The sequence below is a fragment of the Phocoena phocoena genome, chromosome 15 (assembly GCF_963924675.1).
Source record: "Phocoena phocoena chromosome 15, mPhoPho1.1, whole genome shotgun sequence".
Taxonomy (NCBI): domain Eukaryota; kingdom Metazoa; phylum Chordata; class Mammalia; order Artiodactyla; family Phocoenidae; genus Phocoena; species Phocoena phocoena.
Window position 1 is genome coordinate 34,374,231 of NC_089233.1, and position 23,625 is coordinate 34,397,855.

A 23,625-nucleotide genomic window follows, 5' to 3' on the forward strand; every position below is an offset into this window, starting at 1 on the left:
GCTTTGGGCCTAACCTTAATAGGGAAATCGTAATGAAGACTGGTTAAATGTTCAGTTTAATAAGTGGTTTTCTCATTTCTTCTTTATTAGCCAGCTGTCTGTTACCAGGCAATCACAAAGAAATTGAAAATATGTGAAGAGGTATGTATGTTCCATGCCTCCTCATTTTTATTTTCATCGGGGCCTCACATGGGCAGGCTGACCTGACGACTTGTGCTTCCTTTCCCTAGGAGACTGGGTCCACCTCCATCCAGGCAGCAGACAGCACGGCTGTGAATGGCAGCATCACACCCACAGACAAAAAGTAGGACCTTTGATGAAGAGGCTTCCTGTGCCTCTGGTTCTGCTGGGGCCAGAGGGTGACCTCAAGGTGGCTTGTTAAGGGTTGTGTCCCAACCGTTGCTGGGACTAAATGGAAAGAGAAAGGGAAAGTTGTAATTCTTACGACTTGCCTAGGAGTAATTTGACTTGTGGGAGACAGAAGCTGCCCTATAAATGTACTGTGGATTTGGCTTCGTGCTCACCGGTGAGTCTCCAAGCAGGGAACACTTGGATCAGTGGTTCTTAGACTTCCCTGTGTCTCAGAATCACGTTGGGGAATTCCCTTGTGGTCCAGTGGTTAGGACTCCGAGCTCTCACTGCCAGGGACCCAGGTTTGATCCCTAGTCGGGGAAGTAAGATCCCACAAGCCTTGCAGCGTGGCCAAAAAAATAAATAAATAAAACAGCTAACTTAAAAAAAGAAAAAGAATCACCTGGAAGGCCTCTCGTGAAGCACCGATTGCTTGACTCCACCCGTAGGGTTTCTTGATCAGTAGGTCTGGGGTGGACAAATTCCCAGATAGCTGCTGGTGCTCATCAGGAGACCATGCTTTAAGAACCACTGTCCTTGGCCCTGGTGGGGGCAAAAGATGAAGGCAGCCCGTTGTCCTGCCTTCCCTGGCTCTCCCTGCTGTCGCCTCCCTGTCCTTCCTGTGCACCTGCCTGCTGCTCTCCGCCCCACCCAGACAGGTGGGGGACTTGACTGTGGTGCCCAGGCCTTAGCTTGCATCCACACTTGCCTTTGCCTCATTTCTGACAGCTAGTTGTATTGTTGGAAAGGGTTCTTGAAGAAGGAGCATTCTCTTGAAGTACGTAGCTAAGTCTGAATCTCCCATCTGAGTCTTCTATAGGGTTCTTTCTCAGACTAAAAACAGTGTCTTTTACATTATTCATCACTTTTTGTACTGTTAAAGTCACTTGTTCTGTCAGTTATATTTAGTGAACTTCCTTAGTGGAGTGAAGGAGCTAGAGGCATGTTATATGCTAATAAAAAGAGGAATGGGTATTGCCCATTAAATTAATGAGGATTTTGTTGGCTTTTTTTAAAAATCCAGCTGTAGGCCAAGGACAGAGTCCAGTGTTTTCTCCCATCAGTCAAACCCTTTTTTAACATGAGTGTAAGGCCAACTACAGAGCAGACCAGCTGCATCGTACCCAGTCTACCTGGTCCACATTTTCCATCTTGCCTCAGGGACACCATGAGGGACTGCCAGTTGCTGTGTTTAAAATGCATAAACTTTATCCCCAGGTCTTCTAGGTGTCCCGAAACACCACGAAAAGGAAAGAGAATTAGTCTGTCATGATTTAGAATCATAGGGAAAACTTGTACTACCCAGATAGCTGTGAATGACAGAAGATACCTCCTTGTTTTTAAGCTTTGGCTTGAAACTTAATGGTCAAGGGTGCCATTTGGTGAGGAAGGTGGTGGTGGGTTCCATTTTCAGCATTTGATTCAAATGACTTAGAGCAGGCTGGGACAGAGAGTATGAGAGTGCATATTCCAGCAAAGATAGCGGAACCTCTGAGCCAGTTTGAAAAGGTGGCTGCAGATATGACTTGTAGGAGACTGAAAATACTGAAAGGATAACACAGGTCAAAGTGAAGAAGCTGCAGAGGATCTTAGAGCTGAGAGAAACACAAGCTGAAAACAAGAACATGAGGTAATAAATGAAGAAAGAGGACTTCCCTGGTGGCGCAGTGGTTAAGAATCCGCCTGCCAATGCAGGGGACATGGGTTCAAGCCCTGGTCTGGGGAGATCCTACATGCCGTGGAGCAACTGAGCCCGTGCGCCTTAGAGCCCACGAGCCACAACTACTGAGCCCACGTGCCTCAACTACTGAAGCCTGCGCCCTCTAGGGCCCACGTGCTGCAACTACTGAAGCCCACACACCTAGAGCCCATGCTCCACAAGAGAAGCCACCGCAGTGAGAAGCCCGCGCTGCAACAAAGAGTAGCCCTGGCTCAAAGCGACTAGAGAAAGCCCACGTGCAGCAACGAAGTCCCAACGCAGCCAAAAAATTAGTTAAATGAAGAAAGAGGCATTGTTTAGCCATGTCTTATGCAAGGAGAGTTACAGAAGTGCAAGAACCAAGAAGAGACATTTGGGCAAGGTAAAATCATCTATAAAAGCATGTAGCAGCTTGTAGCCCCCAAGTTCTAGGGGTTGTAGGAAGGAACAAGCTGTAGGAAGTGAAGGTAAGCCGAACATACTGTCCACCTGAGTACTTCAGATTCAGAAGGATCATAATGGGCCTGCAGTTAGAAGGCGTGGTGGAGAGAAAGACGGGCCAGGGTAGAGAAGCAACAGGAGGAAAGAGGTTCAGGAGAAGAATCCATGCACTGGGAAAGAAAGATTGGTTCCAAAGCTCAGGTGAGGCTTTGAAGAAGCGAGGCAAGGCCTGTCCCTGCTGATGGCACGAAGAGTGCAAAGGTGGTGCAGGGCGTGGAGCTGGGAAGGGGAGGTGAGCACCAGGATGCGGACTCCTGCAGTTGAGGAAGGTGGCTGGCTCCGTACTTACTTCTCCTGTTAACTTGTCATGGATCCCAAGGTGCTTTAAATTGGCATCTCAAGGCCTAGGACTCGAGGTGGCTGATCAGGAACTGTTGCAGGATCTGAAGATAAATGTCTGCCTTCTTACTGTAATGGAATTGTAAGCTCAGACCTTCTATCAAAGTAACAAGGAAATGATTGGAAGATTTGCCATAAACCATGAGTCATATTTCTTGCAGTGACAGTTGAGGATTTTAAAATGCCTGTTTAAACTTACGAACACTTTTGAACAGTGGCATAATAAGAAAAGGCACGCTTTGCCTGCACTACCACTGGCTCTGCAGTGGTGGTGTCAGCACACCACAGAGCAGTGTTCCTGGTGGTCTGAGGTGAGGCTCCCCAGGTTTATGAGGAAGCGGAGCCTGTGTGGCATTCAGGATCTCACCCTGTCCTCCCCTACCCCACCCCCCACCTTGAACTGATCAGTCTCTCTCTTTTTCAGGATAGGATTTTTGGGCCTTGGCCTCATGGGAAGTGGCATCGTCTCCAACTTGCTAAAAATGGGTCACACGGTGACTGTCTGGAACCGGACTGCAGAGAAAGTAAGCATTCATAGTGGTGCTTGTTTGGTGGGGTGGGACAGAGCCTTGACCCTTGGGGTAACTAAGGATAGGAATCTCCCTCCTGTCTCTCTTCATCGTTCTGCATGCCATGGAGTAGAAGCCAAGCTCTTAGTTCAGGCAGGTGGGGGTGTAGATACACCAGCGTAGGACGTTATCATAAGAACTGAACATTTAAAACACCCAGGGGTATAAAATGAAGTGGAAATTTTCCCCTCTCTGCCATTACCTGAAATAAGTAATAGGAAAAAAACCTGTGAGGTTTTTCTATGCACATGCAAGAATTTGTGTGTGTGTGTGTGTGTGTGTGTGTGTGTGTGTGTGTGTGTGTAATCATTGATATGGGGAGTGTGTATCAACAGATCTGCTTCGTCCTTGTTAATGGCTGCACTATGTTCTGTGTTTGGATTGTATTAACAGCACCGTGCCGTAGAACATTCTGTGGTGAAGGAGATGTCCTATATCTGCACTGGCCTGTGTGGTAGCCACTGGCCACATGTGACTCTTGAACACTTGATTCATGGCTAGTAGACTGAAGAATTTTAAATTTTGTTTCACTTAAAAATAAACAGTCTCCTGTGGCTAGTGGCTACCATATGGGACAGGACAGGTTTAGAAGTTCTTAACCTCAGGTGGTCCATGGATTCAAGGGGTCTGTGCATGCCCTGAAATGGAATTCCAAGTCTTTTGTAATGGAGAGAGGCCAGGCTCCCATCAAGTTCCCATCCAGGAAAAGGTAAAGAACCATAGGCTAGGACTTACCTGGTGGCGCAGTGGTTAAGAAACCACCTGCCAACGCAAGGGACGTAGGTTCAATCCCTGGTCTGGGAAGATCCCACATGCTGCGGAACAACTAAGCCCATGCGCCACAACTACTGAGCCTGTGCTCTAGAGCCCACGAGCCACAACTACTGAAGCCTGTGTGCCTGGAGCCCGTGCTCTGCAACAAGGGAAGCTACCACAATGAGAAGCCCGTGCACCACAACGAAGAGTAGCCCCCACTCGACGCAACTAGAGAAAGCCCACGCGCAGCAATGAAGACCCAACACAGCCAAATAAAATAATAAACAAATAAATAAATAAGAAATAAAGAACCATAGTCTAAGTACCAGAAAATTAAAGCAGTGTACTTGCCAGGAACAAAGAGACCAAGAAAGAACCAGCCTCTTGAGGAACAAGGTGTGGCTAAGCATATATTTGTGAAATAATGGGGTGAGCATCCCATGTGTGCAGCAAGGTGAGAGCTGGAATGAAGGGAGGTAGTAGAGCTGGTGGATTTGAATAAACAAAAATGTTCTAGGCAAAGTAAGAAGTTCACTTTGTTAAAACAGCCCTTTTCAAGAATAATAAGGAACTGGTTGGAGAGTTGAGGGAGCCTAGGAGAAAGGGCACTGAAAGCCATGCTAAGAAATGTGGGCTTCAGGTGCTGGGCATTGGGTAGGTGCTGTGGGGCCCTGAGTCAGGAGTGAGATCTCAGAGGCCCTTTCGGCAGGTATTTCTTTTTTTTTTTTTTTTTTTTGCGGTACGCGGGGCTCTCACTATTCTGGCCTCTTCCATTGCGGAGCACAGGCTCCGGACGCGCAGACTCAGCGGCCATGGCTCACGGGCCCAGCCGCTCCGCGGCATGTGGGATCTTCCCGGACCGGGGCACGAACCCGTGTCCCCTACATCGGCAGGCGGACTCTCAACCACTGCACCACCAGGGAAGCCCCTCGGCAGGTATTTCTGATTCAAGGCCAGGGTAACCAGGAAATCTAGACATGCATACTTGCAGAACATCGGTAGAATCTAAGGGTTTGCATTATAAGTATGTTCCCATTTGATAGAAGTGCTTCGGGTCATCCTGTTTTCTTGATTGGAAAGCTTAATTGTTATAAACGTGGCCATTCTTTCCAGATTAATTTATGGGAAGACAGTAGAGCAAAGCAATTATGAACTTGGGCTTGGAATCAGACAGCTCTGCTGCTTACCCTCATTTCTTTCAAAAGGAAAAACCAGAAGAAAACAAAATTAAATATTAACATAGATCTTTTTAAGTCTGTCTTTTTAAGGAAAACGGTGAATTTTTTTTTAATAAATTTTATTTTTTTTTATTTTTGGCTGCGTTGGGTTTTCATTGCTGCACACAGGCTTTCTTTTAGTTGCAGTGAGCGGGGGCTACTCTTCGTTGGGTGCACAGACTTCTCTTTGCGGTGGCTTCTCTTTTTACGGAGCACAGGCTCTAGGTGCACAGGCTTCAGTAGTTGTGGCTCACGTGCTCTAGAGCTCAGGCTCAGTAGTTGTGGTGCATGGGCTTAGTTGCTCCGTGGTATGGAGGATCTTCCCGGACCAGGGCTCAGACCCATGTCCCCTGCATTGGCAGGCAGATTCTTTTTATTTATTTATTTATTTATTTATTTTTGGCTGAGTTGGGTCTTTGTTACTACATGCAGGCTTTCTCTAGTTATGGCGAACAGAGGCTACTCTTCATTGTGGTGTGCAGGCTTCTCATTGCGGTGGCTTCTCTTGTTGCGGAGCACGGGCTCTAGGCATGCAGGCTTCAGTAGGTGTGGCTCACAGGCTCTAGAGCGCAGGCGCAGTAGTTGTGGTGAACAGGCTTAGTTGCTCTGTGGCATGTATGATCTTCCCCGACCAGGGCTTGAACCGCTGTCTCCTACATTGGCAGGTGGATTCTTAACCACTGCACCACCAGGGAAGCCCATGATGAATATTTTTTTAAATTAGTTTATATTGGAGTATAGTTGTTTTACAATGTTGTATTAGTTTCTGCTGTACAGCAAAGTGAATCAGCTGTACCTATACATATATCCTCTCTTTTTGGATTTCTTTCCCATTTAGGTCACCACAGAGCATTGAGTATAGTTCCCTGTGCTATACAGTAGGTTCTCATTAGCTGTTTGTTTTATACATAGTAGTGTATATATGTCAGTCCCATTCTCCCAATTCATCCCTGCCGCCCCATGAATAGTTTTTGATAATACTCCTCACAACAAAAAATAAACGAAAAAAAAATTGAAAAGTACGCCAACTCGTTTTTTTTTTTATCTTTTGGAATTTAAAAATTTTGTATTTCTAAAAATTTCCCACTACCCTAACAATTTTTGTGTATTTTTCCCTAGTTTTCGTGGGGGGTTTTGGGGGTTTTGTTTGTTTGGTTTTGGTTTTTTTGAAGTATAGTTGAGTTACATTGGTAGATTAGTTTCAGGTGTACAGCATAGTGATTCAGTATTTTTATGGTTATATTTCATTTAAAGTTATTATAAAATGATGGCTATATTTTTCTATGCTGCACAATATATCCTTGTAGCTTATTTAGTTTATATATAGCAGTTTGTTCTGTCCCCTACTCCTATTTTGCCCCTCTCCGATTCCCTCTCCTCACTGGTAACCACTAATTTGTTCTATGAGTCTGTTTCTTTTATTTATATTCATTTATTTGTTTGTTTTTTAGGTTCCATATACCATATATAAGTGATAGTGTAGCGTATTTGTCTTTCTCTGTCTGACTTATTTCACTAAGCATAATAATACCCTCTAGGTCCATCCATGTTGTTACAAATGGCAGAATTTCATTCTTTTTATGGCTGAGTAATATTCTTCCGTGTCTGTGTCTGTGTGTGTACCACATCTTCTTTATTCATTCATCTGTTGATGGACACTTAGGTTGCTTCCATATTTTGGCTATTGTAATGCTGCTATGAACATTTGGGGTGTGTGTATCTTTTCAAATTAGTGTTTTTGTTTTCTTTAGGTATAAAACCAGGAGTGGAATTTCTTGTTAAACAAATAGTATAGTAATGATTTAAAGATTTTTAAATAGCTCACAAAGAGGAAACAATAAACAGAGGTATTAAAGAGATTCAGTAATCAGGAGTAATCAGAATATATCAAGCAGAAAGTGGCCATTTTGGGCTTGTTAAATCATCTAGTAGGACAAGTTTTTAATGTATTTATGTGTACTTATTTGTTGTTTTTAAAAAATGTGCTCTGTGTTGGTGATTTGAGACTTTGCCAGAGATCATTATAAATGGACACAGCCTTATTCGAAAGCCATTCGTCTACATTTTTTAAAACCATTTTTGGAGCCTGTTATATTCTACTTACAGAGATCTAAATTCAAAAAATAGAAGAGATGGATATTTGTTGGGCTCATTTATAATTAAAATCAGGCCAGATATTGAACTGCAGGAGAGCCATTAGGTAAACTCAGGTATATATCTCAGTGGAGTATCCTGCAGCCATGCGTTATAAACAGTAATTATGAAAGTCTATAATATTGATAGATGTAATCATATAAAATGTTAAAAATTAGATGCAAAATTATAGGTCCAAATTATTCTAAATACTTTTTTTAAATGCCTTTAGAAAAAGGAAATACAGGGCTTCTCTGGTGGCGCAGTGGTTGAGAATCTGCCTGCCGATGCAGGGGACACGGGTTTGTGCCCCGCTCCGGGAGGATCCCATATGCCACAGAGCGGCTGGGCCCGTGAGCCGTGGCCGCTGAGCCTGTGCGTCCGGAGCCTGTGCTCCGCAACGGGAGAGGCCACAACAGTGAGAGGCCCGTGTACCGCAAAAAAAAAGAAAAGAAAAGAAAGAAAAAGGAAATACAGCAAAATGTTAATGATGTATTTTGTTATGAGATGTTCTAGTGATTTTAATTTTCAGAAAAGAAAAATTAGTGCTTGTAGACCCCCCCGCCCCCAGAAACAATTCAGTACAGAATGGCAACCTGTTAGCCCAAGCCCTGCTTCCCCAGCTCACAGGGCACTGGGTAGATTTCACCACAGCCAAGACAGCGACAGCCACAAAGAGCGGCAGACAAGTACTATTCACATCCTGTTCTTCATTCAGAAAACCTTCAGCAGATGTTTGTTTTGTGCTTCCTGTGAAGTAGAACATGGAACACCCTCCTAGGCAAGACTGGGGACTTCCCTGGCAGTCCAGTGGTTAAGACTCTGCGCTTCCACTGTAGGGGCGTGGGTTCAATCCCTGGTCAGGGAACTAAGGTCTCACATGAGTGTGGCCAAAAAAAAAAAACCACAAGACTGTGCTTAAGGGGCTCCCGTCCACTTCCCTGAGCAGTCAGACTGCCCGCTGGGGCCCCTGGCTCACAGTCTCAGCCCTCCTGCCTTGGAAGGCCACTCCGGAGGACTGAGCACTGCATCTCTGGCCTGGCTGGTGTGTGTGTTGTGCACTGCCTGCAGCTCACATTAGGATCTGTGACTTTTGCAGTGTGATTTGTTCATCCAGGAGGGGGCCCGCCTAGGAAGAACCCCCGCTGAAGTCGTTTCAACTTGTGACATCACGTTTGCCTGCGTGTCGGATCCAAAGGCAGCCAAGGACGTAAGGATCCCCTCCCTCCCCTCAGCGCCTCAGGTTGTGGCCGGGAAAACTGGCTGGCCTCCTCCCCTTCTCCCCTGAGCACTGAGTGAGTGTTTGCATTGGGGTAGGGGTGGGGCAGTGGATTTCCCATTTGGGGGCCATCTCCCATTGTGAAGGGTGTTTGCATAGATTGAATACAGACTTCCTTTAATTCAGAACAAAGAATGAAACTGATGAGGGTCCCTGAGGTCTGTGCTGAAATGTGAAATGGTTCCTGACAGGCTAATGTGTTCCTGTTGAGCTGGAAGCTTTGGTGTGCCTGTGGTCCATGTGACAAGTTCCTATGTTTAGCTATCGCTGTATTTGTATGCTTTAAAAGTTCAAGTGCAGTAGTCATCTTGTTAAACTCATGACTGGACTAATCCAAGTAAATCCAAAGAAGCCAAAAAAAAAAAATAGTGAGGTTCCATCTTTTCAATGGGAGGTTTTTAATAAAAAGAAACACACATGTTCTTTTTGAAGATAAATGGGAGCATACCATAAATTCTCCTCTTTCCCTTGCTTATTTGCATGCTCTTCCCTTTTGAGCCTTAATATTTAGCTTCTATTTGGGAAATGAGCCAAAAAATCAGCAGGACGCTGACCTTAGGTCTAAGGGGCTCCTGGGTGTCTGGCTGGGAGCCTGGGCTATTGCTTCTCCCTTGTGTCCCCACAGCTGGTGCTGGGCCCCAGTGGTGTGCTGCAAGGGATCCGCCCCGGGAAGTGCTACGTGGACATGTCAACGGTGGATGCTGACACAGTCACCGAGCTGGCCCAGGTAGCGGCCTCATTCGGGCTGGCCCTCCAGCATCCTTTCAGTTGGAGCCCAAGACCCAGGCTAACCATGCCGAAGAGTGGGCAACTTAGTTACTCTAGAGCCAAAGCCAGAGACTTTGGGACTAGCCTGCCTTCACTCTCTGCCTTCAAATCTACAGCTAGTCTGAGTGGCTGTGAAAGGAGACTTGTTTCCTGGCTGGGGTGGGCATTGGGTCCTATAGCTGCCAGCCTCTCAGAAGCAATCTAGGCTGCCAGCAGGGCCTTTTTGATTTAAGCAGCTTTCTACAGATACTAGCAGAGTATTCCACCATGCTGAGCCACTGGGCCCAAGTGAGGGGGTGGTGATTTGTGGCCCATGTGCATCCTACGGGTGGCTAAAATCAAGGTAGGACAGTGTCTTTAGGAAGTGTGGTCGACCACGCCATTGGCATTGTCATGTTGGTTATAGTCTTTGGTCTTTGTGAGAAATTCCGAGTAAATGGGGAGCCTATGAGGACACCCCAGCTTCTCTCTGTCTACTGCATGTGATTCAGGCACCTGGTGGAGGACAGTCTGCTGACCCTCCCATTGTCAGTCCAGCACCTTGGTACAGGCGTCAGCTTTGGGGCCTCGGCGTGGAGGGTCAAGTGCTCCTGCCCCAGTATGCTCCTTGCTTCCTGCCCAAGACCTTCATGAGAGGCAAGGCCTCCAGAAGCTGTGACTTTCCTTTCCAGGTGATTGTGTCCAGGGGGGGCCGCTTTCTGGAAGCCCCGGTCTCAGGGAATCAGCAGCTATCTAATGATGGGATGTTGGTGATCTTAGCGGCCGGAGACAGGGGCTTATATGAGGACTGCAGCAGCTGCTTCCAGGCAATGGGGAAGACCTCCTTCTTTCTAGGTAACATGCCTGCCCACCTGTCGGGCCACTTCAGGCCTGGAGGCTGGGTGGGCCACATCCCCTCTAGACCGCCCTGATGACACCGTCAGTCCCGCACGGCCTCTCTGCCTGGGGCCCCCGTGGGAAGGTTTCCTTTGACTTGCACAGTCAGTGCCTGGAAGGAGGAAGAGCCAGAAGGGTCAGAGCCAGTTCTGTCAGGGGCAGGTGAATGGGGCCTCCCCTGGGTGTAGAGGTGGGTCCAAGCAGGGGTGAGGGTGGGCAGAAAGTCCCTTCCCACAGGATTCTTGAGATGTGACCACGATTCTTTGCCCTGGGCAGGTGAGGTTGGCAACGCAGCTAAGATGATGCTGATCGTGAACATGGTCCAGGGGAGCTTCATGGCCACCATCGCTGAGGGGCTCACCCTGGCTCAAGTGACAGGCCAGTCCCAGCAGACACTCTTGGACATCCTCAATCAGGGACAGTTGGCCAGCATCTTCCTGGACCAGAAGTGCCAAAGTAAGTTGCCTTTGGCCTCTCTTTTTGCGTTTTAGTTTTGGTTGAAGCTGGGAACTGGGTCAGGCAGATGTCACAGAACAGTGTCTTCTTCAGGGGCTCATTGTGTGTGAATGATGCACCCACTCCAGTCAGTCCAGGCCCCCAGTCAGAGAGCGTCCAGAGACATGGTAGATAGGATTTAGGGCTACAGGCTGGGAACTTGTCTCATGGGTGTCCGAGGGGGAGGAAATGCTAGGTATTGACCTCTGACAGGACTCCAGGTGGTTTCTTATTTAGGATCCTTTCAGTTCTTCTGATGAATGACTTTCCCTCCTCAGATATCCTACAAGGAAACTTTAAGCCTGATTTCTACCTGAAATACATTCAGAAGGATCTCCGTCTAGCCATTGCGCTGGGTGATGCCGTCAACCATCCGACTCCTATGGCAGCTGCAGCCAATGAGGTAACAGCAGGAGGCCGCAGTGCTAGTCCCTGCAGCCCTCCTTTGTTTCCCTTGCACTCCTCCCTCTGCTTACTTTGGCTTGGCTTGGCTCTGTGTCTAACCTCTCAAGGTGGAATCTTAGGTTGTTGATTTTAGACCTTCCTTTTCTAAGTATATTTCCTCCGAGCCATGCTTACTTCCCTGGGAGTTCTTCTTTGACCTGTGGATTATTTGTCAAATACAAATAAAAACCCTGAAGGGTTTCCTAGATACCTAATGGTTATTGATTTCTAATGTATCTCTGTGATCCAAAAAAATATACTACGTATGGATTTTAACTCTTTACATTGATTCAGACTTGTTTTGTGGCTCAGCAGATGATCTGTCTTGGTGGGTGTGCCATGTTCACTTAAGAAGACTGCGTGTTCTGCAGTTGGGTGCTGTGTTCTGCACATATCAATTAGGTCGAGATGGTTGGTAGTATTTTTTCAGATTTTCTTTACTGACCTTTTTCTCTAGTTCTTTCAATTGCTAAGAAAGGGATGTTAAAATCTCCAGCTGTGATTGTGGGATCATGTTTCTCCCTTTAATTCTGTCCATTTTGCTTGATGTCTTTGTTATTGGGCTCTTAGCCATTTATGCTTGTTATGTCTTCCTGATGAATTTGCTCTTTCGTTATTAAGAAATGTCCACCTTGATCTTTGTCTTGAAGTCTGTTGTCTGATTTTCATATGGCTGCTGTAGCCTTCTCATGCTTATGATTTCCATGTGATGTATTTTTCCATCCATTTACTTTCAACCTTTGTTTTAAAATTGTGTCTGTTGTAGACAGTCTATAATTGGGGCTTGCATTTTTATCCATTCTGACACTGTCTGCCTATTAATTGGATTGTTTAGTCCTTAACATTTTTTTTGAATGACATCTATTAAGCACCTACATAGGCACTTTTTGGAAACAGTTTTTTAGAAGTTCAGTTTTCTTATCTCAATCTGATAGAAGTATAAGCTTAAAAAAAAAACAAAACAGCTGAGCAATATTTGTCTTTACTATAGAGTTACAATAAAAACTACATTTTGGGCTTCCCTGGTGGTGCAGTTGTTAAGAATCTGCCTGCCAATGCAGGGGACACAGGTTCGAGCCCTGGTCCGGGAAGATCCCACATGCCGCGGAGCCTCTAAGCGCGTGCGCCACAGCTACTGAGCCTGTGCTCTAGAGCCCGCAAGCCACAACTACTGAAGCCCGCACGCCTAGAGCCCGTGCTCTGCAACAAGAGAAGCCACCGCAATGAGAAGCCCGTGCACCGCAACGAAGAGTAGTCTCCGCTCGCCGCAGCCAGAGAAAAGCCCGCGCACAGCAACGAAGACCCAACGCAGCCAAAAAATAAAATAATAAAATAAATTTTTAAAAAACTACGTTTTGTGAAACACATACATACATGAATCACACAGATTCATTTATTTTAGAGACTCTGTCTTCCAAGTGCTATAAACTATATGCATTTTTATTCAAGTTAAATAGAGGTTTCAAGTGGCTTGTTCTATAGAGACAAAGAAGAAGTAAAAATACACAGTACTGGGGAATTCCCTGGCTGTCCAGTGGTTAGGACTCCTTGCTTCCACTGCTGGAGGCCCAGGTTCCATCCCTGGTTGGGGAACTAAGATCCTGCAAGCCGCACAGCACAGCCAAAAATAAATAAATAAATAAATACACAGTACTGTTCTTTTCAGACCTGCCTTTTCATAGTTTATAATCTTCTGTCCTTGAATTCTGTGTCTCTGTCCTTCCTTCATGTGTCTGAACATCTCAGAGTACTTGTTTCACTCTTCCAGTTTGCAGTACAATTTCAGGTTCCTCCTTTATTACCTTCAGGTTCTCTCTTGGTAGTGGAATTCCTCGTGTGTTGTATAATTTTTCGTTGATGAGTTTGTAACTGTGGTTACTTCTGAAGGGTTCCATGGTGGCTTGTGTTGGGAGCACTTCTCTGTGAGGTGATTTCCACTTGCCTCTCCCTTGACTACAGGATTCGTTGGCTTGGAAACAGACATTTTGGTTAATTTCTTGATGGAGCACAGCACTTTCTGGCCACTGTTTGGAGTTCAGGATCTTGAGGTTAACTGGTCCATTAACATTTAGTCTTTGTCTTGAAGTCTGTTGATATGTGGTTGGATTTAGAGCTACTCTTTTATCATTTGATTGCCATTTGTCCACTCTGGCTTTTGTTTGTCTGTTCCTCCTTTCTTTTGGGATATCCCTTTTTTGGGATATTTGAATATATTTTAGAATTCCATTTTATTGGGACTTCCCTTGCGGTCCAGTGGTTAAGACTCCACCCTCCCAATGCAGGAGGCCTGGGTTCGATCCCTGGTCAGGGAACTAGATCCCACATGCCACAGTGAAGATCCTGAGATCCTGTGTGCCACAACTAAGACCCAGCGCAGCCAAATAAATAAATAAATATATATATTTTTAAATTCCATTTTATCTATTGGCTTTTTAACAGTGCATCATTTTTGTCTTTGCTCTAAGGATTGCTATACGCATCCTTAATTTCACATCCTAGATTAGACCTCTTTACATAAAATGAAGATCCATTTACCTCTCCCTCCCTCATCTTCTAAGGCAGGGTTTCTCAACCTGGGCACTATTGATGTTTTGATGTGGGTGCTCTCCAGTGCACTGCAGGATGTTTAGCAGCATTCCTGTCCTCTACCCACTAGATGCCGGTTGCACCCCCTCAGTTCATAGAAGGTGTCTCCAGACATTACCAAATGTCACTCCAGGTGGGGAGCAAAATGATCCCGGGTTGAAAACCCCTGCTTTAGAGTACAAATGTCCTATGTGTTACATTTGTCTTTGTTTAAACCCACCGTTGTCAGAATGTCTTGCTTTAAGTAGTCATATGTATTTTAAAGAAATTCAGAGAAAAAATAAGTTCATATTTCTCTAATTTACCATTTCCAGTACTTTCCTTTCCTTTCTGAAGAATTGAATTTCTCTCTGGTATTGTTTTCCTTTCAGCTGGAAGAACTTGCTTTAGCATTTCCTGAATGCAGGTTTGCTGGCAATGATTAGTTCTCTTTTATCTCAAAAGGTTTTTGTTTAGTCTTCATTCTGAGTTGACAGCTACACCTGAGCTGTAGTGGACATCATGTTTAGAAAAAGAAAAAAATGCAGCCAGCCAACTGTGTGGGAGGAACCTGTGTCCTGCTGCATTTTTTCAACATGACTGGATGTTGTGCTGCCCTTGTTAAACGATGGCTTTTTAATTTTTCTCACACTCTTTCATATTCGTCTAGTACCTTTAGGGTGGCTGTTAATTGCCAAGCACCATTCTAGGCTCTGGGGACACAGGGTGCAGCCCCTTCTTTTCCTTATAGAGCTTACATTTTAATGGAAGGAGGCACAAAGTAAGCACATAAATGTTTAAACAAGTAGGAATTGCGGAAGGTTAGAATTATGAATAAAGTGGAACAGAGTAAAGGGATGGAGGTGGCTGGGTAAAGTGGTGCACCTGCTGCTTCAGATGGGATGGTCAGGAAAGGCCTTGGAGCTGATTGGGAAGGAGCCAGCCAATGCTGAGGGAAGGACAGGGACAGTGGCCCAGAGGATAACATGGGAAGTCCTTGGAGCAGGAAGGAACATGATTATAAGTACTAACAATGCTGAGCCCTGCCTCTGAGCCCTTTACATTCCTCACTCCATTAATCCTCACAATAACTCTGTTACCTTCTCCATAAAGTCAAGAAGCAGTGGTGGAGGCACAGAGAAACTGAGGCACTTTGTCCAAGGTTAGGCCAGTCAGTGGGTGATCCAGGAGTCACGCCCAGACAGCCTAGACTCCAGAACCTACCTACCTAACCGCATCGAGAACCGCCTCTCGGAAGCAGATCTGTGTCTGTAAGTCAGCTTTGTGGCCAGACTAAGCCCATGTCGTTTTTTTCCAGGTGTACAAAAGAGCCAAGGCACTGGACCAGTCTGACAATGACATGTCTGCCGTGTACCGAGCCTATATACACTAAGCCCTCGACCCCACCCCCACCCCCCCATCTTCCCTCTGACCCCCTCTTCCTCACATGGAGTTGGGGTCGTGGGACTTAACTCTGGACCAGTCCACCTGTCTCCATCTTCTTTTTTACAGACTTTGAGACTTGCCATCAGCACAGCACACAGCGTCGCTCCTCCCCTGGAGGTCCTGGAGAGGGGAGGGGTGTCAGCAGGATTGGCCTGTGGGAAAGCTCTTGAGCTGGGCACTGGCCTTGGACTAGGTGGCTGTGTGCACGTACACACACACACACACACACACACACACACACACACACACACACACACACACACACACACACACACCCCACCATACTGGCTCTCGCCCCAGGATAGAAGCTGCCCAGAAACTGCTGCCTGGCTTTTTTTTTTTCCCCTTTTTCCAAGCTGTCTTATCTCAAACCCCTTCCAGTTGAGGAACTAGAATCAGCAGTGAGAAGTGGAAGCTTTCCCACTGCTTCCCTCACAACGAAGAGGCTGTGGTTCTGTCCACTGTCCCCCACTGGATCCCACGCAGAGAGAGGCTCTGGGCCAAGATGAGCCAGCAGACTGTAAACCGAGGGTCCCATGGGCCCTCCAACCTCAGGTGACCAGCTGATGAGGATTGTCATGTTTAAGCTACCAATGTACAACCAACTCTCCATAAATGCCTTTGTGAGCTGAAAAGGGATTGGCAGAGTCAAGCGAAGACAGGGCTCTGGCTTTCCAGGGAAAGCAGCAAACAGCCCGCCCCTAGGTGAGCTTCACAGAAGCCCTCTCTCCTCGCTGCTGTTCAGCACCTGCCCGGAAGTCACCATCACTGTGGAGCCTGGGCTGGGATCAGACTTCCTTGCTTTGGTGTAAGGGTGCTCACTCCTCACCAGGCTGTTGTAGTATTTGGATTTGCATTCCAGTCCTTGGGAAGGGGGTCCTGAGGGCCAGCACTGAGGATTGAAGAGGGAGGGGGTATGGGGTTCCTTCCTGTTTCCGTTATGCCACAGACCCTTCACCTGGTTCTGAAGAGCCACTCTGACCCACATCCCCTCACAGCAGTCCCACCTTCTCCAGCGCATCCCTGCACAAGTTCCCTGCATGCCCACCTCTCTCCATTCTCCTCCCCTCCCCCTTTTCTTCTCATGGAGACAGTATTGCTTTCTGTCTCTTCCTTCTTTGGTCCAGACCCAACCTGACCAACGATGACCATTTCTTAGGCTCAGCTCTTGAAACAGGAATGAGTGTCTGCACTTCAGCCAGCAGCTTGGTCTTCGGTGCTTTCAGGGTCCTGGGGTCTGTTGGGAGGGAAGAGGAGAACTAGGCCTGACTGAACCAGAGCTACCTGACCCTCAGAGGCAGATCTAAGACATCCTCAAGACCCTAGCATTTCTCCTTGGATAGGGGACCAGAGGGGCTTGGAATGTGGCATAAGAACAAGGAGAAGTTACCTAAAGGATGTCAGTGTTTTCTCCCTCTGCATGGGTTGGATTTTCCAAAGTCACACCGCAGGTCACCAATTATAGTGAATATGTGATGATAAACAGGTGGCCACGCTGGTGTGGGGCCCCTCCCCCTCACAGCCTTGGCCCTTTTCCACTGATCAGAACCCAGGTCAGGGGATCTCAGAAGACATGGGTGGAGGGCAGGGGAGATGCCCGTGGTTTTTGGCACAGTTGTTAATTTCACTGGGATTTTGAATTCTTCTCTGTCTGAACACAAAGCCTGTGCTAGTCCTAGCCGGACACTAGGGGGTGGGGGTGGGGGAAGATGCTGTAATGAAACTGGTTAGTCAATGTTGTCTTAATATTGTTGACAATTCTGTAAAGTTCCTTTTTATGAATATTTGTTTAAGCTATTTCACCTTTGTTTTGAAATCCTTCCCTTTTAAGGAAAAAATGTGACACTTGTGAAAAAGCTTGTAAGAAAGCCCCTCCACCACCACCCTTTTTTTTCCTTTAAACCTCCTTTAAATGACAAATCTTCTAGGTAATTAAGGTTGTGAATTTTTATTTTTGCTTTGTTTTTAATGAACATTTGTCTTTCAGAATAGGATTGTGTGATAATGTTTAAATGGCAAAAATAAAACATGATTTTGTGCAATTAACAAAAAGCTACTGCAAGCAAAATAAAAACGTTTCTTGTTAACACAATTGTGACCTTGGCGGTGGTCTGCGCCCAGACATCGAGCGCCGTGCGGTGGTGGGAGGGGTAGCTACGGCCCGGCGTGGAGCGGAGCGGCGGCCTCTTCAGCGCGGCGACGGGACTGTAGGGTCCGCGCGTTAGTCCCTCCCGGACCGACGGAACTAGTGAGCCGGAGGCGAGATCGGGCGGAAACAAGGTTCCCCGTCGGCCAATCGCCAGGCGCGGCGAGAGCAAGCTATCGGGCCGGCCAATCGGTGAGTGTGCGCGGAGCAGGGCGCCCTATCAGGGCCGAGAAGGGGCGGGACGAGCGTCCCCGGCGCTCCGGCCCGACAGTAGCGATGGATACGGCGCCGGAGTGCTCAGCGCCCGTGGTTGGTGCGGGCGGTATGCCGGGCGAGCCGGAGCAGGCGGTTTCCGGGGCGCTCACAACGTCGCGAGCTGGAGGCGGGGCGGGCGCCCGCGCAGCCAATCGGCGGCGGGGGGTGGGCCCGGGCGCGACGGAGGACTGAGCGGCGAGCGGACGGCGGGCCGGTGACGGTCGCTGGGCAGCGAGCGGCGGTGATGGCGACCGTGATGGCAGCGACGGCGGCGGAGCGGGCGGTGCTGGTGAGTCTCGCGGGCGGGTGGGGCGGGGGGCGGCGGGCCCGGGCGGCTGACTACGGGCCTGTCCCCGCAGGAGGAGGAGTTTCGCTGGCTATTGCACGACGAGGTGCACGCCGTGCTGAGGCAGCTGCAGGACATCCTCAAGGTAACGCGTCTTGAGGGCCTGTGCGGGCGCCCACCCTCCCTACCCTCCCCCAGCGCGGCTCCTTCCCCGGCCTCCCGCGGCTGCCGCCCGAGCGCCGACTGTATACGCAACGCGCGGTGTTCAGACCAGGCCCTACCCTCAGAGGACTTAGAGTCTAGCCGGGAGGCAAGCAGTAGCAGATAATTACCCAATTCCACAAGCAGCCCTGTGAGCGCGGCCCCAGGGGTTGGGGAAGGCCTCCTTTGGAATTGACATTTAACCTCAGATCTGAAGGACCCAGCATTTTGACCTCAGCCAAGTACTCGATCTCTCTGGGTCTCCCCTTTGCCAAAAGAAGATACTAGTACCGGCCTCAGGGCTGTTGTGATAAAAAAAAAAGCCAATAGAATCACAAAAAAATGTCCAGGCAGTGCCTGGTAAAGTCAAAATTGCAGGTTGCCATGACTACTGCCTCCCCTGACTTTGCTCCTCACTTCCAAACCTTACCCAAGCCGGGAGGGTATCTCTCGGTTCTCTCCCCCGGGTTGGGCACACAGTAAGCTCCCAGGGAGTGTGGAAGGAGCCGGTATCGGCTCAGGTAGGACCTGAAACTCAGGCTGTGGGGCCTGAAACTCAGGCTGTGGGGGAGGGGCCCTGGGAGTGGGGCTCCTGGACACATGGCTAGGCTGGAGTGGGTGAACTCTACCCCAACTCCCCTCTGCAGGAGGCCTCTCTCCGCTTTACTCTGCCGGGCTCAGGCACCGAGGGGCCCACAAAGCAGGAGAACTTCATCCTGGGCAGCTGTGGGTGAGCTTGGGCTGGGATGGGGGTGGGCTCTTGGGGAGGGGTTGGGATACCCTCTAGGACAGGTGGCACGGCCCTGCCCTGCAGACTGATTTCAGCTCCAACGTCCAGAGGATATGCAGTGGGACGGGCTGGACCATCCTGTGACAGCCAGGGACGGCCTGTTGGAGGATGGGGTGATGGGAGGGGCAGCTGCAGGCGCTGCTCTGACTCCCACGTGTTGTAGCACAGACCAGGTGAAGGGCGTGCTGACTCTGCAAGGGGATGCACTGAGCCAGGCGGTGAGTCTCCCGGCCCCTCTCCCCTTCCCATGCTGCCACAGGACCCAGTGGGGAAGAGCGTGGGGGCCTCTTGCTTATCCCAGCTCTGCCGCCAGCCAGCTGTGTGACTCTGGGCAGTATCCTTGACCTCTCTGGGCCTCAGTTTCCTCGTTTGTAAAATGACACCCTCCCTAACCTGCTCATGAGATTGGTGTGTGGCTTCAGTGACAGGTGCAGGAAGCGGGGAGGAATGCTTTGCACACAGCGCTACCTGGCCCTACCTGGATTCTGGGCCCCAGGAAGCGTGGGCATTGGCAGGATTAGGCTGGCTCCAGATCAAAGTGCAATCAGCCAACATCTGAGCTCCAGCTGCACTTGACCCTGTGGCAGGTGCCAAGGCCTGGAGGAAGGTCCCTCTCCTCGGGTGGGCGTTCCGTCACTTGGCATGTACACGTTTTCCATTTGCACACAACTACACGCTTCCTCCCAGACTAAGCCGCCTTCCCCTTTCTTGGCTCTTTTCCCTTTCACTTCTCGTGGTTCCTCTTGGGCCTGAGTTCCTGTTTCCTGACCTCCCTGTTCACTCCCCAAATGGCCAGGGTGTTGAGAGGCCCTCTGCCCCATGTAGTGGCTGTGGCCTGAGCTACCGTACACACCCCATTTCTGCCCCCGGCTCAAGGGCTCAGAGTGGCCAAAAGCAGGAGGGCATCCTTCTGCCCAGCTTATCCTGCTCTTGCCCATCAGGACGTGAACCTGAAGATGCCCAGGAACAACCAGCTGCTGCACTTTGCCTTCAGGGAGGACAAGCAGTGGAAGCTGCAGCAGGTAACCGGGTCCTTCCCCAGCCATGACTCAGGGGCACAAGGGCAGGCAGGGGCAGTCCCTTGCAGCGCTGAGGCCTCCTGGGCTGGCCACTGTGGGGACCTGCAGCCGCAGCAGGCTTGGGAAGGTGTTTCCTAGCAGCACAGCTGTGGTGGGCAGTGCCTGGCCTCCTAGCCTGTCCTATGTGTAGGCCCCCAGCCCAGCGGGAGCTACAGGGATGCCCTGAACAAATCACTCCCTGCCCAGACTTCCAGGGGCTTCCCCTGGCTCTTGGAGACCAAGTCCATGCTTCCTAACAGCACCTATGTGATTGGGCCTGGTTTCTGCCCCCTCCTTCTCTCCTCTCACTGGCCACCAGCTGTTTCCACCTTAGGGCCTTTGCTTGGGCTTGTCCCTCTGCCCGGAGTCCACTCCCTCAGCTTTTCTCATCACGTGAGCGTCAGCTCAAGAGTCGCTTCCCTGGAGCTTCTCCCTCACCGCCCTCATCACCCTGTTTGTTTCCTTGTGCAAGTTGCACCGTCTGTTACCTTGTGCCTTTACTCTATTATTTTCTGTCCTCCTTTGGAAAGTGAGCCACATGAGGCCAGGGACCAAGCCTGACTCACAGCACCCAGCCAGGGCCTGGCCCGAAGGCGGCACCCACCCTGCCCCTCCTAGGAGGATAGGCCCTCAGGGTGGGGGCCCGTAGGCTGGGGCCCCCAGGGACGTGGCTGCTGTGAATCTGGCTCCTCGCCCTGCCGAGGCCCAGCCCACAACTGCTCATTGGGTGCTGTTTTTAGATCCAGGACGCCAGGAACCACGTGAGCCAAGCCATTTACCTCCTTGCCAACCGGGAGGAGAGCTACCAGTTCAGGACAGGAGCAGAGGTCCTCAAGGTGAGCTGCCCGTAGGGATGGGAGAGCCAGGTTCCCTGACCTCTGACTGGGCCCCTGGAGAGCTCTGCCCCCACATTCTCAGGTGTAGCCAATGGTTGACCCTTCACCTCTCAGTGTATACATGTCCATCCAGCCACAGTTGAAAGGCTCACAGCCCAGGCTCCAGAAACAGACCTGGGCTCTGATCCCAGGGCCCCCACTATGAGCTGTGCAACCTCAAGTCACTTACTTAGCTATTCTGTGCCTCAGTAGCCTCACCTGTAAAAGGGAGACAAGCTGTAGTGACTGCCAATCGTGATGATGCAGGTAAAGTGGTCTCTAGTAAACGCTTGGTAAACAGTAGCTACAGGTTTTAGTACCAGCAACAGAAAAACTTTTGTAATTAACAAAGTGAATTCATGTGGTGTGGAGAGACAAGATGAGCTCAGATGCCCTGAGTTCATGCTTTAGCTCTGCCCCTGACTTGCTGTGTGTCCTCAGGTGGTTCACCTATCCTCTCTGGACCTCGTGAAAATTTGAAACCAGATGGACTAAGGTCTTTCTCAGAACTGTGACCACTCTCTGGGGTGTAATGTGCAGCCCCCATGCCTCCACCCAGTAATTCTGCCTTTCCCTGGAGCCAGGTGACCCCAGCACCACGGCAACAGCTGGATGAATAGCTGGAAGCAGTGGAAACTGGGGCTCTGAGTTCGAGCCAAAGCTTTGCTCCTTGACAAAGGGAAGGGATGAGTGCAGATGGTTCCACCGTTCCCTAGCTGTGTGACCTTAACCCTTTGGAGCCTCAGTTTCCTCACCTGTGAAAATGGGTCTGGTGTCCACCATAAGGCTTCAACTTAGTCATCCCAGTTCTTCCTTGAGGAAGCCCTCCGTGGTCCCTTGCATCCAAGCTGAATTAGGGTCCCTTCTTCTAAGCTCCTTCATTGCCTGTACCCTCATCCACCACGCCCTCGTGCCCCTGGGCCTAACTTCTGGTATCTTCTATTCCCCATTGGACCAATACCCAGGATCCCATGCAGTAGAACCTTCTGTCCTGCCCCCAACCCCCAGCTGGAGCCCAATTACCTGCATCTTTAACAAGCCCCCTGCTGCAGGGGTTCGGGCCCTGAGACTGTGACCTCCAGGGAAGGAGCTAGGAGCTACCATAATTTTGTTGCTACTGACACAGGGGTGGGGACGGGGAGGGGATCAGGACCAGGCCCCGCTGCCCTCACAGCGGCTGTGACCAGCCCCCTTCCCCCAGCTGATGGATGCCGTGATGCTGCAGCTGACCAGAGCCCGAAACCGGCTCACCACTCCAGCTACCCTCACTCTGCCTGAGATCGCTGCCAGCGGCCTCACGGTCAGTGCTGCCTCAGGCCAGCCCCTGCTCCAGGAGAGGCGGTCCCCACAGAGGGGCCCAGCTCACGCCCGGGAGGGACACAGGGGTGCCAGGAGGTCCTGCAAGCCCCAAATTGTCAACAGAGTCCTATGTGCAGTTTTCTGGGATGGGGTCCTTGGCTTCCATTCTGCATCCCTCAGATATGTACCCCCCTGATCTGGATCAGTGGGTCCCAGGCTCAGTGGTGCAGGAAGCTATCTGTGGTACCTGAGAAGACACTGGAAGCCCCAGTCCATGGGATGGGGACTGGGAGTTCCCGGGGTGGTTGGAGGGGCAGGCGTGAGATGTGCCTGCTCAGCCCTCATCCCCCTTGCCTGCCCGGCCCCACTCCCCACAGCGGATGTTCGCCCCCGCCCTGCCTTCTGACCTGCTGGTCAACGTCTACATCAGCCTCAACAAGCTCTGCCTCACCGTGTACCAGCTGCATGTCCTGCAGCCCAATTCCACCAAGGTGAGCACCCCACCCACCCCATCCCTGCCCGCCCTAGGCCCCAGGCCTGACCCAGTCTGATGTTCTTCTGCCTAGAACTTCCGCCCAGCCGGGGGTGCCGTGCTTCACAGCCCCGGGGCCATGTTGTAAGTACCCTGCCTGGGAGGGGTCCCTGGAGCGCCCTCGCCTGTCTGCACCTCAGGGGATGGGGTCCTGGCCGGCTGAACTGCCCTCAGGGACCCTCCCATCTCCCCACAGCGAGTGGGGTGCACAGCGTCTGGAGGTGAGCCACGTGCACAAGGTGGAGTGTGTGATCCCATGGCTGAACGATGCCCTCGTCTTCTTCACCGTCTCCCTGCAGCTCTGCCAGCAGCTCAAGGATAAGGTGGGGACATGGGGGCGGTCAGGGCCAGGCTGGGCCTCACGCAGATTAGGCCAGCCAAACAGCAGGTTGTTTAGCCCCTTCTTTTTTGGGGCGGCACACCTCTAAAGGGCCCCCTAATCTTAAGATCTGTCGTACCCTCTGCACACCCCAAACAGGTGGGCCATGGTGTTGCTTGGCAACAGTATCCTCTTCCTGACACATGGCCCTTGGATGACCTTCAAATCTCACCTGGGTCACAGAGGGTGCAGCAGGGGCCAGATCGCCTAGCACCACCACTCACCATGTCCCCCCATCTCCCTCCTTCCCCAGATCTCTGTGTTCTCCAGCTACTGGAGCTACAGGCCTTTCTGAACAGAGCGCCCAAGAGCTGGTCCCCCTGGGAATGGCCCCTGCCCAGGGAGTCCCTGTTTCCCCCCCCCGCC

General features: G+C 50.0%; 2 protein-coding genes across 6 annotated transcripts in view; both read left to right on the forward strand.

Moving 5' to 3' along the window:
- The window catches only part of GLYR1 (glyoxylate reductase 1 homolog), a 34,654-nt gene extending 19,269 nt beyond the window's left edge, over positions 1-15,385 (forward strand). For 2 of the 5 annotated variants that reach the window (XM_065892035.1, XM_065892038.1), the window contains 9 exons: positions 91-141; positions 231-304; positions 3,315-3,414; positions 8,665-8,775; positions 9,470-9,571; positions 10,284-10,446; positions 10,765-10,944; positions 11,262-11,386; positions 15,311-15,385. In XM_065892035.1, the coding sequence (XP_065748107.1) occupies positions 91-141; positions 231-304; positions 3,315-3,414; positions 8,665-8,775; positions 9,470-9,571; positions 10,284-10,446; positions 10,765-10,944; positions 11,262-11,386; positions 15,311-15,385 (981 nt within the window). The remainder of the gene's footprint in view (positions 1-90; positions 142-230; positions 305-3,314; positions 3,415-8,664; positions 8,776-9,469; positions 9,572-10,283; positions 10,447-10,764; positions 10,945-11,261; positions 11,387-15,310) is intronic. The other 3 variants (XM_065892036.1, XM_065892039.1, XM_065892037.1) reach the window with 2 other exon arrangements.
- A 2,646-nt stretch (positions 15,386-18,031) lies between these two features.
- On the forward strand, positions 18,032-23,625 carry ROGDI (rogdi atypical leucine zipper). The gene is made up of 11 exons (XM_065892681.1): positions 18,032-18,128; positions 18,199-18,270; positions 18,974-19,056; positions 19,280-19,334; positions 20,058-20,138; positions 20,915-21,010; positions 22,251-22,349; positions 22,726-22,839; positions 22,915-22,964; positions 23,077-23,203; positions 23,513-23,625. The coding sequence occupies exons 1-11, from the start codon at positions 18,084-18,086 to the stop codon at positions 23,552-23,554; spliced, it is 864 nt and encodes a 287-aa protein (XP_065748753.1). The 5' UTR covers positions 18,032-18,083; the 3' UTR covers positions 23,555-23,625.